This window comes from Tachysurus fulvidraco, chromosome 18 (assembly GCF_022655615.1).
Source record: "Tachysurus fulvidraco isolate hzauxx_2018 chromosome 18, HZAU_PFXX_2.0, whole genome shotgun sequence".
NCBI classification, from domain to species: domain Eukaryota; kingdom Metazoa; phylum Chordata; class Actinopteri; order Siluriformes; family Bagridae; genus Tachysurus; species Tachysurus fulvidraco.
The window spans coordinates 12,093,709-12,105,298 of record NC_062535.1 but is presented as its reverse complement, the minus strand read 5'-3'; the positions used below and the strand labels follow the sequence as shown (position 1 = coordinate 12,105,298).

General features: G+C 38.2%; 1 protein-coding gene across 1 annotated transcript in view; it reads right to left on the bottom strand.

Moving 5' to 3' along the window:
• Window positions 1-1,533: 1,533 nt before the first annotated feature.
• The window catches only part of c18h3orf70 (chromosome 18 C3orf70 homolog), a 26,097-nt gene continuing 16,040 nt past the window's right edge, over window positions 1,534-11,590 (bottom strand). Inside the window, exon 2 of the mRNA XM_027179296.2 lies at window positions 1,534-4,119. Within this exon, the coding sequence (XP_027035097.1) occupies window positions 3,491-4,119 (629 nt within the window). The 3' untranslated portion in view covers window positions 1,534-3,490. The remainder of the gene's footprint in view (window positions 4,120-11,590) is intronic.

The window sequence follows — 11,590 nt, the reverse complement described above, 5'->3', positions numbered from 1 at the left end:
TATGCTTCCACTGTTGATAGCTACAGGCTGCGTTTGTGTTTATAACGTTCCCTCACGAGGCATCTGTCTCCTTGACAACCTGGAATGCTCCTCATCCTCATGAGTAAATAGAGACAGAAGAAAATACAGGAGTGTGAGACCTAACATCTGTCTTCGGATGGATCCTTATTGCTGTATGGCTCAGAGCTGTGTACACAGCAGGCAGAATGAAAATCCTCTAACACATGGAGATTATCGGTTATATAATACACCACAATACTCAACACACAATATTAGAAGTGCGAACCTGTCTGAATATTGACATTATTTCTGTTTTCCAAACATGCTGTTGAGATCTTGTCTGTCCTTGTGAGTGCACAATAAGGACAGCTGTCTTGTAATCTTATTTATTTAGAGTAATATTTTATATATATTTCATTCAATGTATCCTATCATGTAACTTTTAGCATTTAATTTTCATTCATTCATCTACCATGTGTAGTAGACAAAATAATTGGCTATTTCTTTTCACAAATCACAGAAAGTATGTTTTAAATGGATCTTTGTGTGTCATAACGTCACGTATTTCCACTATGGTTTATTACGGTTTAAAAGCAATATTAATTATTGAAAAATTCAATGCAAATTTGTATAAGCTTATACTGCTTAGCACATAATATCCTACTCTGATCTAGTGACTCCAGTTATATACTATATGCAACACAGCCTATAAATGTTGGGATGTTCTAATGAAGTAAAAATGTACTCCATGTTTTGTTTTTTTTTCTTCAGAAGTTCAACTTTGCTCTTAGGTTCCATCTGGTTGTTTGCTGACGATGTTAAACAACAATTTCACAAGCCATTGTAGCTTTTATTATTATGGAGAATCTTCTTTTATTATCTAGAATCTTCTATTATGAAGAAATTCTTTCTTGAAGATACAACCAACATGGCCATTGTCTTTAAAGATAAAAAACAAAAAACAAAAACAAAGTTTTATTTTTGGCCTCCTCATGAGATGATATTTATTTTTTATTAAAGTGGATTCTTTAAAATTGAATCTAATCTAATCTTCTGATATAAGAACTGGCACTGGTGCTGATTTCTTTATACACCAAGCTATAGATTGATGCAGTCTATCAGTAACATGTTGGGAGTTACACAAAGTCCCAAAGTGATGATATCCAATGGGGTTAATAATTCTGCTTCACTGATACATCCATAACACATCATGATGAAAACAGGAGCAGGTGTGAAGAATGTGAACAACGCATATTCTTTACTTTATCAGGCTTGATAAAAAATACAACCGGATGGAAAAGTAAAAGTTGATTGACTAAGCACATGGTCACATTTTATTTATTTGAATGCACATCTGGGATTGGAGACACTTTAAACTCATGAATGGGACTGTCGTAGCTCAGGGGTTAATGCATACAGCTACAGATTATATCAGAATACATTAGATTACTGTAACTGGAATAATCTAATTATAAAACAAGGAACACTATTTTTGGATTTGTGTATTAAAAAAAATGACGCACAACAAGTCACTAATATAAGAAAGGGGTTTATTTAAAGGTGAGATAAACATTTGTGTATCTACAGTACATGTTTATAGCTACAGTATAATTCCCTGATATAAAACTGCAGAGATACAGGGACACCCATTTATTTATCCACCAGCAGGAAAGGTACTCATACAAATAATTGAGTGTGGGGGTGGGGTGGGGTGGTGTGGTTCCTCAGGGCTGCATGACAGGTCCATTAGGTTTTCTACTTAAGCAGCTTCAAAATGGGCTCTTCTGCTCAGGCAGTGATGAAGTTCTGTGCTTATAAACAGAGACGCTGTTATCACAGACTGGAGCCATCATCGGAGACGGACAGGAGCGGATCGTCAACAAAGGTTTAGTGTTCACTCCGTGGAGGACAGCATCGATGATCCTTAACAGTCTCTTCCTTAGCTGTTTCAAATGCGACTTTAAACACGATTATAATCCCACGTCAGGAATTTCTGAACCCAAAACGAAAGTACTGTACAGTTGTATAATGCAGTTAAAGAGATGGCTAGATCACTTTGTCCTGGGCATCATTTTAATCTCATTTAAGACTGAAACTAGCTAAATCATTCCGATTATATCAGACTGCAGCAATTTCATGCACTTGCATTAATAATCAGTGGTTGTCAGCCAGGCTGAAGTGGTTTTTAATGCTTGGTATTAAATTCTGTTGGCTCGTAGCTTTCAGGTCCATGCAGGCTGTGCTTTTATCGTGTAGGCTGCCAGCTTCAAAGCACTCTAAAATGTGTCTCTTAGGATGTTAGGTGACCTCTGGCCACAGATGCCTATGGTAGTATAAAACAGATAATCACTTCCACATATCCGAAGACAATAGACAGAGTTTATCGTGTGCTTAGGTCATACGTCATTGGATATTAAATAGGCTGCAAGTATTCTGTTAGGGAAAAAAGGAGCATTGGCAATAAACATCCACAAAGAACTAACTGCTGCTCTCTGAACTTAAGCTTTGATTTGGTTTCAAGGATGACAGCAGCATGGTAGACTTCAAACCACTACACAAAGGGTTCAGAGTATCCACGCTGTGCTTTAAGGAGGACATAACGCACCATCTCACCTACTGAAGTTTTGCTGATAATCAGTTTTTTTGAAAGTCCTCCTAGATCTATATCATTAAATGATTGTCAAGACATTGGAATTCATTCGGCTAAATCTCCTGTAAGCTTCAGGGCTCGTCTTGGTTGAGGAGGGAAAAATTGAAAGGAAGATGTAAGCTGATGCTCTGTGGAGACTTGCAAATATGTGGTCTTTCTTCACATCCCGTCCTTACAGTCTTCTTAACTCATACATGATTTAGTCACACTTCAAATGGTGCCTGCTTAAAAGAGACTGAAGAGCCTCTCACCCTTTCTGCCCTTCTCTCTCAATTTCTTCCACTTTTTTCCCCTCTCTTCTACAGAAGATGACATTTTATATTTTCACTCTATTGCCTCCTTTTATTGCCTATCATATTCTCCTCCATTCGTTTGTGAAGTATTTAATATTCAGGTCCTTGGAGAGAGACAATTTCCATACAAGGTTATTCCTATAATGTATGTGTTAGCTTCTTCTTGTTTACTGAGGAAATGTGGGCTTGTGTATGTGTCACAGTTCATTTTCAACTCACTCTTTCAGTTTGTGCAGAAAACCTGCACAACAGCTTCATTTGGCCAAACCATGGTACTACATACATGCATTTATTATGTATTTGTGAAATCTACTGTGTATAATCAATAGCAGGGTCACCATGCAAAGAGGAGACTCGTGTATAGAGGGCATGAAGGGTTTAGGAGCTGACTGAGCGGGGGACCAGTGAGAAGGTTTCCATGGCATTATCACCACGTGACCAGTTGGCTGTTAGGTTGCGCTCTAATTTTACCAACCAACTTGCAACAAGTTGAAGACTGGTTATGCGGACAAAAAAACAACATGAAAATATATCTTGTCTTGATGTGTTAGACAGTCGTCTCAATATTCTCAATGATCTCCACGGTTGACCTGGATGGCGAGAGCAGAGTGCATTCGTCCTGCTCCCAGAGGCTCCCGGGACTGGAGTTTCCATCTGTGCTCAATTCATCGTCCTCTTCCTCATCGTCCTCATCATCTTCCTCACATGAGTCATCCTCACAAGACTCCACGTAATGCAGACCCAAGGCGTTGATCCCAGAGTCCTCTGAGCTGGATGGTGAGGAGCAGTGGTCCATTTTGGTACCCTTTTGGCCTTGCCTGGTTGGAGTTTGAGCTACTTGGGATGGCTGATTTTGTACGTGCTGATTGGCCGGCTGAGCTGGTGAGGATGGCACTCTTTCTCGAGGACCAGGCACCACTGTTGGAGGCCTCTGAACGTAACACATCTTGCCGTTGATCCGTTTTACAATGTAGTCGTCAACAAAAAGGTCAGAGATAATGCAGAATCTGGGGGATTCTGGGCAAGGTGGAGCTCTGAACTTGGGGGCGGTCCTGAGGAGACGCTCAGTAAGGGAGATTGACAGGTTTATGGTGTCGGAGTGATCTGAGGGTGAGGCAGGGACTGGAGTGGTGGGAAGCTGGCACACACTGGTCATAGGCTGATACACATATTTACCTACAGAGAGAGAAAGAGAAACAGAAAATTATAGTTGGATGAATTCTTAAATATTAACATTTAACATTTCCTACAACAGACTTCAGAATATACCATATGTTAGCAAGGTGCTGGACCAGAAAAATATTTTTGAGAACTTGGGTTCAAAAATAATTAGCACAGACATAAGAAACACTCTTAAACAACTTAAAATAATGATATAATAAAAAGTAAATAATTACATTTAGAAAGATATTCTAAATGAATAATTGAGTTGGAGATATCATGATAACCAAAGTGTCAAAATGACATCTTTTTTAAATGGATACCAATTACAATTGACAGACATTGTCAAAAACTATTTTCTACTTGAGGGAGAGTTTACTGAAAACAAAAATTCAGAAGCCAAAAACGAACATGTCCGGTTTATAACCGATTTTTTCCCCTTGTTTATGAACATTTTTGAAGTTCAACAAACAACAATGACTCATTGCTGTAATCCCGACTCTGTGCTTTTGCTGTGTATTGATCTTTTCTTTTTCATCCCTAGCACGAGTACAAGATATAAAAAAAAATCCCAATACCTTTGCCAAAAGTATAGAACAAGTTCAGACATGTTTTGAATTTAAGAAACAGACATTTTTAGTGTAGCTGTAGAACCAGGACCTCTAAAGATGTTCACAATAAGTCTTAATATCACATACACTAATGATTCAAAGGCCTGCTATGAATGTAACTCATGTCATTGTCTTTCATCATCCTCTAGTGAAGCAAAAAATTAAAACTGAAAGCATAGCCGTTTTATTGCATATGTACTGTATGTCTGCTGTGTAGGACACCAAAACTATTCTGGACTTTCCTTTATTTTCAATTTTTGTATCAATAACAAGACACTACATCAAAAAACAATACTATGTTGACATTGGGTAGGTTTGCTTAGGGGAGAGTGGGGTAAGATGAGCCAGATTTTACTTATGTGGATCTCCAGGCAAGGGAAATTTAGACAGAAGTAAAACGAAGACATCTACTGTTAATTTGGGATGTTGCCTATCAACTGAAAATATAAGAATGCACCTATGACATAGATCCTTGAAAATATGACCTCAGAAAAAAAAGTGTTCATGTGACTCAACTTACCCCAGGCTAGGGGTAAGTTGATCCCAGTCAGTGGGTAAATTGAGCCATTTGGGGGTAAATTGACCATCCTATTTTATGCAAGTATAATACAAAAAAAAACTTTTCAAAAAGTTATTTAACAATACACTTACCTCTCCAAACAATGTCACTTATTAAAGCTACCTCAAACAGTACAAAACAAACCAGTTAAATTTGAAGTCCAACCTTTCAAGGTTTAGGAAGCTTCTTCAGCACATCATTCAGTGGGACAGATCCTACATAGAGGTGGAGGTTGAAGCCATGGGTTGATCTTCTACAGAAGTAGACAGCACATCAGGGTTTGGTCTGTCTGACACCATGGATGGTTCAAACTCTACATCAGAGAAAATATCTCTGTTGTAAGGAAAAATCCCTGTGGACCTGAATCCAGAACAGATATTCCATGGTGTCATTGCTGACATGAAAGCCTCGTTCACACATACAGGGATGTGGTACAGTATGTGCTGGCTGTAATTGGTCTTGAATGGACCATAGACACTCTTGTCCAGAAGCTGCAGGCGATGAGATGTGTGGGGTGGAATTGTGAGCATAACAATCCCCTTTCTCTTTGCTTAAATCAAGTAGTAGCACTATGAGATGGTCAGAGGAGCACTTGGTATGCTGAACCAGATGTTCAAAGAACTCTGCAAAGGTGTCTTCATTGATCCAACCACTGGTTCAATTTACCCCACATCATCTGACTCACTTTGCCCCATAGCCACAATTTTGGTAAAAATGGCCTAGCTTAGCAATTCAGGCTAACTTTTAGCTTGATGATTCACATGGTTTTATATGTTGACAAATCACCAAAATGTACCATACACAACTTTAGACCTAAATTTGCTTTGGCACAACAGCGAGTATACCTGAAATGCAGAAAATCAACTTTAACAAGCAAACAATTGTTTTTGTGGAAAAAAACAACAACTTATCTCATGTCCCATGTGCTTCTCTTCACAAAAAATTACAAATGATGGAGTCCTTCAGAATGTATGGTCACATTACACCAAATTTGCATAGTTGCCCAGAAACAGGGGGTGGGTCAACTTACCCACTGGGTCATCTTACCCCACTCTCCCCTACGCAGTAGAAATCTAGCACAGCAGAACAAAAGCATTTCTGAGTCATTTTCTGTGATGTCAGTATATGAATGTGGCCAGAAATTCCTTACACGGAATAAACTGGCTGCTCGCTTTAGAGAAATTACAAGGGCGAGTTTGTCAGAGGCAGGCATACAAATAATTTCTATACTTTGCTACTGCTTTTAATTTACAATTTGTGTGATATAAAACCAAAAGTCTAAACACTTGTAAAAATATTGATAATGTTTACTATAGAGTGACAAACTCCTTCTTATGCTTCCTCTGTGCTAGCTGTCCCTAAGCTAGCTTTGCTAATGTGCTCCAATAGCACTTTCTAATTATTTAATTAAATGATATTTCCTGTCTGAAAGAAAACCTTACACAGACCATTTAATGACTTTCTCATTTAATAAAAATAAAATGAATTTATAGGCTTTCTATCGCAATCTCCATTTGGACAGTGATATGTAAACAACAAAAGCTACTCATCTTGTAGCTACTGTGTTAGCTTTGTATGCTAAGCTGATTCCATGTCTGTAATCTTGAAATTCTCAGTAAACTAAACTACAATATAAATAATATCCTTAGTACTCATGTTAAAAAAAACTTTATTGCATTGTCACTTTCTAGCACAGTGATAATCCTTGCTACCTTGCTACTGTTAGCTACATTTCTAAGGTAAAGTGAGTTCAACTCAGAAATTATTTTTCTGAGGTAAAGTCTGCTCTTAAACATAGGAAAAGGTTGAAAAAGCTGATTTTGTGTGCCATAGGACCCTTCTTTATCAACATAAAACCTTGATTTTGTTACAATGCAGGAAAACTATGGAGCACTTTTAGCCATTCACCTCTCTGCAGTTATGGAACATGCAACACACACACACACACACACACACACACACACACACACACACACACACACACACACACACACACACACACACACACACACACACACACACTTCATTAAAAATGCATGTTTTTGTTTCTGTTATCGCTGAGATAAGACAGTGGTTTCTAATTTAGGGAAAGAAACTATGAGCTGCCTTGTATGGCTTTCTAGCTAAGGAGGAATAATTTCCTCAAGCTTCTCTCTCTCTCTGTCTCCCTCTTCTACACAGGTGAGGTTTTTCTCCTCCATAGTCAATGACGCTGTTGATTGAAAGTCGTTTCTTCCTCATGTGTAATTTCCGCAGCCTATTTTTGTCCCTGATCCCCAGAGAATAAAGACATGGACAGCCAAATCTGCCTATTTGATTAACACCAGCTGTGGAAAGTCCAGTGAGAATCTCCTTTTTTTTTCTTTTGAGAAAAGATAAATGAAAGGATGATATTCACAAAGGAAGACCCATGCTAGTAATATTCCCAGGCAGGATGTGGGACTGTTCTGTTTCATATATTATATTGGCTTAAAGCAGGAACAACATTGTTAAGCCTTGTGTGAATTCAGTCTCTAGACTCCTTTTCTATTTTTTTTGAAAATGGAAACTTTTTAGTCCAGGCCTCCTGAGGATCCCTCCCCTGATGTGATACCCCTTCACACTGAAACATGCTAATAGATATTAGCATATGAATATGTCAGAAAGACACTTCAGTTTAGGAATGTCAATTTGGTGATATAAATAACAGCACCGGTAATATCGGAAGACATTTTTATGCTGTGTAATTCACCTGACCTTATTTAACAGAGTGCCAGAAAAACACTAGCGCAGCGTTTAACAAGAAAGCAACAGGGTTTTAATGACATTTTTATAGAACCTACAAAAATCAATTACTCAGCAAGCAGGTCCTAACAGCTGGTACAGAAACAGATTTTAAAGCCAAAGCACAGATTAGGCTTTAAAAAGCTGTTGCACATTAACTAATCATGATACATATTAAATGGAAAGGGAATTTCATCTACTTTAAAAGTTACCCAAGCGTATATGCTACATTTACATGTATGTATGGAGCCAAAGGATGTGTCCATGGATGTGTACATCCACACATTTACTTATTCTAGAAAATACATTCAACAATATGTCATTTTAAGGGACAAAGAGCTAAGGAAAACAATTCTGCTTCATAAAATATGTAGCATTTAATGACGATGATTAGTGATGTTGGAATTTAGAGAAGAGGTAGTTTCAGCCTCAGATGTCAGGCCCACAATCCTTTGGCTGAACATCTCACGCATATAGAACACAACATTGGAAACACTTCAGGAGTTTCAAAGTCTTCATCTGATTGGTTCAATTCTACAGGATTTCCAGGAAACGTATGCGTCTCTTAACAGTACTCCTTTAAACAAAGCCGTTGTGATGCTGGACTTCCCTCATGAAAGAAATAAGTCGTCATGTTTACAGCTGTGACATTGAGCGCTCATGAGGATAAGCTAAACACTGCCTGTTACAAATGATGTGAAATTCATGATATACTGTAGACTCATTGATTATCATAACTTTTTTAAATGAACAGTAGCATGCTAGTCTGTAGGACTTTACATTTTCTTGCCCCTAAACATGACGCTAAACAAAACACACTGTGATTGGTCGCTTTACACGTCAGTCAGACACCACTTTTATGCTACCTTTGGCCAATAAAATCTTCTAAGGATCCCAGACCTTCTGCCGTCAGTCTGAAGAGCTGGTTACGTGACACTAGTTCAATTCAGTTCTAATTTGTTTTTATCACATACATAACCATACATAGTGACATGTAGTGAAATGCTTTGTACTGTACAACTGTCTTCCCAACAGAGAGTTAAACAAGAGTACAAGATTTGAGGTTACCTTTGACTATTAGGCTTTTGTTAGAGACCTGACTTGCAAAAACAGTGATGCCAGTTGGTTAATTCCATCTTGCCAGTTCTCTTTTTATACATTTTGTTTTGTACATACTGTATATTATATTTTGTCTCTATTCTTTTTCTTTTCTTATTCTTAGTCTATTGCATTTTCTTTTTGCTGCTGTAACAGTGAAATTTCCCCATTGTGGGACGAATAAAGGTACTGTATATCTTATCTTCTCCAAAAAAGTGCATTGTGATAAAACCTTTTGATTTTAGCTGATTACTCCTTAAGGTAATTTAACTTTTCTAATGCACCAACTAAACCTGTGAATTAACTGTTACAGTAAGTTGAATCACAAGCAGTCACATCACTGTATTGTTGTATTGTATGACTAAAGTTAGGCCTCTGCATTAGTTCTAACTATGGCTAAGTTGTCAGTGCATCAGATAAAAGCCCCTTTCATTGCATTGATAAGAGTGCAATTGGTTTTACAGGCTGTACATGTAGAGTGCTGACTGCTGCCTCTGATTGAACCCCCTTCTGAAATGTTAACAAGAACATTCATAATGCGCTCAGCTGCTCAGTCATTCCACATCATCGCAGCTGATTTGTCTTTCCGTTGTAAAAAATTCTGGGCTTTTTTTTAACACAATAGATAACGATGATGATGATGATGATGATGATGATGATGATGATGATGAAAGACTATGACCTCCTTCAGGTATATTAGTAGTAATTAGACCAAATTTCTGTAGAAATGTCTAGAGGGCCTTCAGCATGAGACTGATCAGATGCCCTAAGAACTCCTAGTACTCTTGAGCCTACACTGCTCTTAGCTGTACTTAGAAGTATTTTAAAGCAGTGTGCAGCATGAAAGCTGAATAAAATGGTGACTATGTTTACAATTTACAGTTTTGTGTTTTTAAGCCCACTTTGAGACTTATTGAGGTTGTGTTTATATGCATGTGGATGTACAAAGCATTCTCTCAAAGCAAGCTTTTATAGCCACAGTAGTCATGCCATCCCTATAAAGAGGGAAATAAACAATTTCCAGGCCAAACCATTTCCTGTGGCCTTTTTGCCCAAATACACAGCCATACTGAATGAGTGTTTGTAGATGTGAAATCTACCAGTGGATATAGATTTTGATCCTAAAGGAAAACCTCGCTAAGACATCATGAGGAAGAAACATTCAAAGGAACTAGATTCAAAAGGGGAAACCTTTCCTGATTCTAATAATTACAGTATACAGGTGTGTGAATACAAACACTACTAAATGTGTTGAACATATGGTCAGTATGAGTAGCATAGTCTTTATGATTACAGCAGTACAACTTAGGTACACAGCAAAAGGACACTATACACAATACAGTGGTGTGCTATCTAGCTATCTAGCTAACGTGGATGAGTTTCATCAAGCTGCTTGCTCACCACATTGTCAGTTAGAAAACTTGGCTAGTTAGCTAAATGCGTAAAAAAGTTCAATCCCTAGAAATGCTTCTGTTTTCCTCTTGTTTAAATGATGCTTTTCAGTCACATCAAACAATTGGGAAGGGGACAGTTTTGGTACTTCAGACCATAATAAACCCTTTCTAATACTTATGATTTCAATGAAAGAGAAAATAAAGTGATCTTTTAAAGCACTAAAACAACATTAGAGCAGTTCACATATGGTGAATGCGTAGGCACGGGGCTGGATCTTTGACCAAGAGGTTAAGCTGAATTTAACATCTCTGTTCCTTATTGACTCCAACCAGGGTTAAGTCAAGCAAGACAAAGTGATTTCAGACGGATCATAACTGCAAGTTATGTAAGGATTATGACTGAGCGAAAGACGACGCATGAATTAGCGAACTAAGAACTTCAGTTCCTATTATCAGGCCTAGGTTTGAATCTACTTGCCGCAGTTTGTAATGCTGTCGGTGAATATGTCTAGATGGAAATCATTAGGAGTGGAAGTGCAGCTGTTATTGTGCTGAGTTTGCTCGTCTTCAGCATATTCTGGTGATTTGAATCAAATAATACCTAAGGAATGGATTGCAGGGGGAAAAAACAAGTGAAATTTTCTCTCTCTCTCTCTATGTGTGTGTGTGGTTGTGATAACAGGAGGAAAGGAATGACTGATTAGATGAGTGGAGTTTGAGAGGAGCAGGAGGCCATAGGGGTGCTCCATTTCCTAACTCCATCTCTCTCTGTTGCTCTCACTTTCCATCTTCTTCCTTCATCTTTAACTGTCATTCCTTCCCTTTCTGCCCTTCATAGCTTGCCCCTTTATTTTATTCCTCCTCTCTCTCTCTCTCTCTCTCTCTCTCTCTCTCTCTCTCTCTCTCTCTCTCTCTCTCTCTCTCTCTCTCTCTCTCTCTCACACTCTCATTCTCTCTCCACCTCTCTTCTTCTCATTTATAATTACATGCCGCACTGCCGGTGTCTCAGGGCAGGTGTGCATGAGGAATTATGAGAGGCTGTAGAAAGGCCCGGTGTGGAT